Here is a 4,236-nt window from a genome sequence, read left to right on the forward strand (position 1 = left end):
GGGGCAGTGATGCTCTGTATTCTTGGTGCTTGGGGGGCCATGGTGGGAGGGCTTCTGGAGTTCTGGCCCCACTGGTGGACCTCCTGATGGCCCTGGGCTTTGGCCACTGTGTGACACAGAGTGTTGGACTGGATGGGCCACTGGCCTGATCCAACATGGCTTCTCTTATGTCTGGGGCAGTGATGCTCTGTATTCTTGGTGCTTGGGGGGCCATGGTGGGAGGGCTTCTGGAGTTCTGGCCCCACTGGTGGACCTCCTGATGGCCCTGGGCTTTGGCCACTGTGTGACACAGAGTGTTGGACTGGATGGCCCACTGGCCTGATGCAGCATGGCTTCTTTTATGCTCTTATTTTTGTTACATTTAACCCAGTAAGGCTTAGGCTCTTGGTTTCTTTTTCTCTTGAGTAAGTGGCTCTCAGAAGTCAAAATCAGAACATCAAAACTTGATTTGGGCCCTATTTTTATATTTTTGCTTCTGTAGGGCAGGTGAACATCCCTCCCCCACCCCGCCCCGGGATCAGAACTTGGGAAACGGTGTTCGTTCTTTGGGTCCACACCACTGGAAAACCGAGTGGGCGACTCACCGTCTCTACTTGCGGGAGTTCATCCAGACGCTTGGAGAGGCTCTGGAGCTGTGTGTAATACCACAGTTTCTCTTTTTCCTCCTTCTCGATCTCACTCAGCAGGGAAAGCACCTGGAGTCAGGGTGGAGGAACAAGACAGAAAAACAGATGAGGACACAAGAAATGAGAGAAAAGAATTGGTAGATCCTGGCTTTGCATGTAGGAAGTCCCAGGTTCGATCCCTGGCATCTCCACTCAGTGCCAAACTACACAGGCATTCACAGGCCACTTTAAAGTGCCATAAGGGCCCAATCCCAGTGCTTTTGCCTCCTCCCCCTACACCTTCTCAAGTGTCCAAGATGCTTGTTTTTCCCACGAGGCACAAGAATGCCTCAGCCAACTGCACTGTGGACCCTATCCCTTGTGGCATATTTAAATCACCTTAAAATGGTGGCGTCCCCAGGTGAGACCTGTGGACACCATCCTATCTAGTTTGGCCCTTAAAGGATTTTGAGCAGCTGGTCATGGAAAAGTGTAGGAATAAATGGACCGTTCTCACAGTGGAGGGAAGGAAGCAGTGGGGTCCCACAAGGATCGGTATTGGGGCCGGTACTATTTGATTTATTCATCGGTGATCTGGAGCAAGGGCTGAGTTGTGTAGCGGCCAAGTTTGCAGATGACACAAAACTATTCAGGAGGGTGAAAACCGAGGCTGACTGTGAAGAGCTCCAAGAGGATTTCCACAAACTGGGTGAGGGAGTGACAACGTGGCAAATGAAGTTCAGTCTTGGTAAGTGGAAAGGTGATGCATATTGGGACCAAAAATCCCAACTTCAAGTCTAGGCTAATGGGGTCTGAACTTGCTGCAATGAAGAGGGGGAAAGATATTGGGGTCATAGCGGATAGCTCAATGAAAGTACTGCAGCGATGAAAACGGTAAACTCTATGTTAGGGAAGAAGAGGAGGAGGAGGAACAGGAGATTGGATTTATACCCCTGCCCTTCACTACCCGAAGGAGACTCAGAGCAGTTTACAAACTCCTTTCCCTTCCCCTCCCCACAACAGACACAGCCTTCTGCCCTAAGCTGTAGCCTTTGAACACTCTTCAAGGGTAGCCCCAAGTAGAATGCATTGCAGTAGTCTAGATGTAACTAAGGCATCGCTAGAACTGACTGAGCCAGGGATGGGCACAGGCACAGCAGGTGCAGCAGCCGAAGGCGGGCAAAAGCACTCTGGACTGCAACCACCTGTTTTTCTAAGGTAACCGCTGTGTCTAGCAGTATTCTCAACCTGCAAACCTGGCTTTTTTGGGGGGGGGTTTTGCAGTCTTGAACGGATAGCACTGAGAAAGGGTCAGGGGTCAGGAAGGCCCATCAGCAGCCCCTGTGACACCTGCTCCCCATTCTTTACCTCTCTCGGTCCAGCTCCTCCAGGAGCCGTAGGGTGGCCCGACTCAAGTCTCCCAGGCTGTCTTTCCTTTGGAGCGGGGCCGAGTGGGAGGGGCTGTCCTCAGTGCTGTGTCCCGGGCATGCAGGCTCCGGGCCCAGGGCCGGCACCTGGAACTTCAGGCTGTACAAACTGGTAATGTCCATCTGGAGAGCTGGAGGAGGAGGGCAGGCGGGGGAGGAAGCACAGAACATAAGAAACAGTGTCGTAGTTTTAGCAAACAATGTAAATATCTGCTCACCAATGCTCCCTCTAAGCTGTGGAGTCTTGCGAACAAAAAGAAGAAGAAGAGATTGGATTTATACCCCCGCCCTTCAGTACCCAAGGGAGTCTCAGAGCGGCTTACAAACTCCTTTCCCTCCCCCTCCCCACAACAGACACTCTGTGAGGGAGGTGGGGCTGAGAGAGCTCTGACAGAAACTGCTGTTTTTCAAGGACAGCTCTGACACAACTATGGCTTGCCCAAGGTCATCCAACAGATGCAAGTGGAGGAGTGGGGAATCAAACCCGGTTCTCCCAGATTAGAGCCCGCGCACTTAACCACTACACCAAACTGGCTCTCCACTTTGTGAGCTACTGGCATTAAAGTTATGAGTGAGCCATTTGGCTGCTGCGTCAATTAATTTGCCCTGGAGCCCTCCTTCCTGAGCGAAGACAACGTGTGAGCCGGAGGCTAAAAAGCTGTGCGCTAGCTCACACTAACTCAGCTTAGAGGGAAGACTGCTGCTCACCCAGTTTTCGCATTTAATCATTCTGTTGACTAGTAAACTGCCCCACCCCCACCCCGAGGTTGACAAAAGCCGCAAAATGCTGCCACTCATAGATGAAGAGGAAGGGGCTTTGACTGACTTGGGGGTGGGACTGCCCACATATGTCGAAAATACGACTTTGTATGTTGATCAGAAAAGGAATGAAGAGTCGAGAGCAAAACTGTCATAGAAGACAGGATAAAAGTCTCTACATATTCAGTGGATTCTTCAGGTCTGTAGCAAAATATGATTTTGTAAATTAACCAAAAGAAGAAGACATACACACCCTGGAAAACAACTGGCCCAATGAAGGCGGAGCATACTTTAGGAGGCACGGAATGGCCATTTCCACACTGCAATAATTTTCCGTGTTTTCGTGTCTCTTTCAGTGGCAACTGAACATTCATGGAGGAACACACACACACCCCATGCAACTGGAGGGCTTTTGGAGGCTTTTTGGGGAAAAACTTAGCAATTCATATAACATTATAACAATGTGCATATCAGGTTCTCTGAATCTGCCATTTTTATTTTTTCCCAGTCAGTCTCCAGCCCTTTTCATTGCAGAGATATAAAAGAAAAGGCATTCTGGTTTTCAAAATAAAAGCTGAGAATTTAGAGGATCTAGTGGATGGATCGTTATTATGCTATAATGATATTTCCATTGCTGATATTTTTAAAATATGAAAAAGCCCTCCATTGTTTGGGGGGGGGGGCTGAAGCAAGGAAAATGGTGCTGATGCGAGAACTGCAGGAACTGCAAAAAAAATTCACACCTTTCCCATCTTCACTGTGTACAACACATTTTTCCAAAAGATCACAACAAAGTGATGGAAAATATGGAAAGTGGACAGCTAGGGTATGACGCTGGGTGGTTGCTCCCCCCAAAACTGCTCTGCTTTGGATGTGAAACAGGAGCAAAATTTCTGTATGGAAGCACCCAGTGTTAATTGCTGATTATCGATTGAAGGAGAAAGCCGGGCAGGAGGAAATCAGACCCAAGAGAGAATTCTGAATAGAAGCATGGGAGAGATGTCCAAATTTGTCTGTTCCATATTCCTGTACCTCTCACCCAGTTTGCCATCGACAATTCCTCACCCTCAGTAATTTGTCTCCTGCACACAACCATATCTCAATTTTTAATTCTATCTTCGCAATCAAGTTTAAGGACTAGTGTAATGATTCCATGTTTTGGTGTGTGTGTTCCTTTAAGTGTTTCGTTTGAATGCAGTTCTGTAAGGAGAGTGATAGAGGGTGACAAGTGTGATTTTACTGGCTGCTGACTGAGAGTGTGGGAGGAGGAGTGTCTGAGAGGATTCTGTGTGTGTGTCTATGAGGAGATTCTGTGATATGAAAGAGACAAGTATGGAAGAGTTTTGAAGAGAGTCTGTGTGACTCTGAGAGTTAAGAAGGATTCTGTGTGTAAAGTTTGAAGAGTGAGCATAGTCTGTGTGACTATGGAATTTTGAGTCTAATTC

At 48.4% G+C, this 4,236-nt stretch overlaps 1 protein-coding gene across 1 annotated transcript in view; it reads right to left on the minus strand.

Moving 5' to 3' along the window:
• Nucleotides 1–4,236, minus strand: part of APC2 (adenomatosis polyposis coli 2) — a 46,277-nt gene that overhangs the window by 39,355 nt on the left and 2,686 nt on the right. Inside the window, 3 exon segments of the mRNA XM_015418251.1 lie at nucleotides 585–686; nucleotides 689–695; nucleotides 1,974–2,163. Coding sequence (XP_015273737.1) covers nucleotides 585–686; nucleotides 689–695; nucleotides 1,974–2,163 — 299 coding nt within the window.

The sequence above is a fragment of the Gekko japonicus genome, unplaced genomic scaffold (genome assembly GCF_001447785.1).
Source record: "Gekko japonicus isolate JY-2015 unplaced genomic scaffold, Gekko_japonicus_V1.1 scaffold3470, whole genome shotgun sequence".
NCBI lineage: Eukaryota > Metazoa > Chordata > Lepidosauria > Squamata > Gekkonidae > Gekko > Gekko japonicus.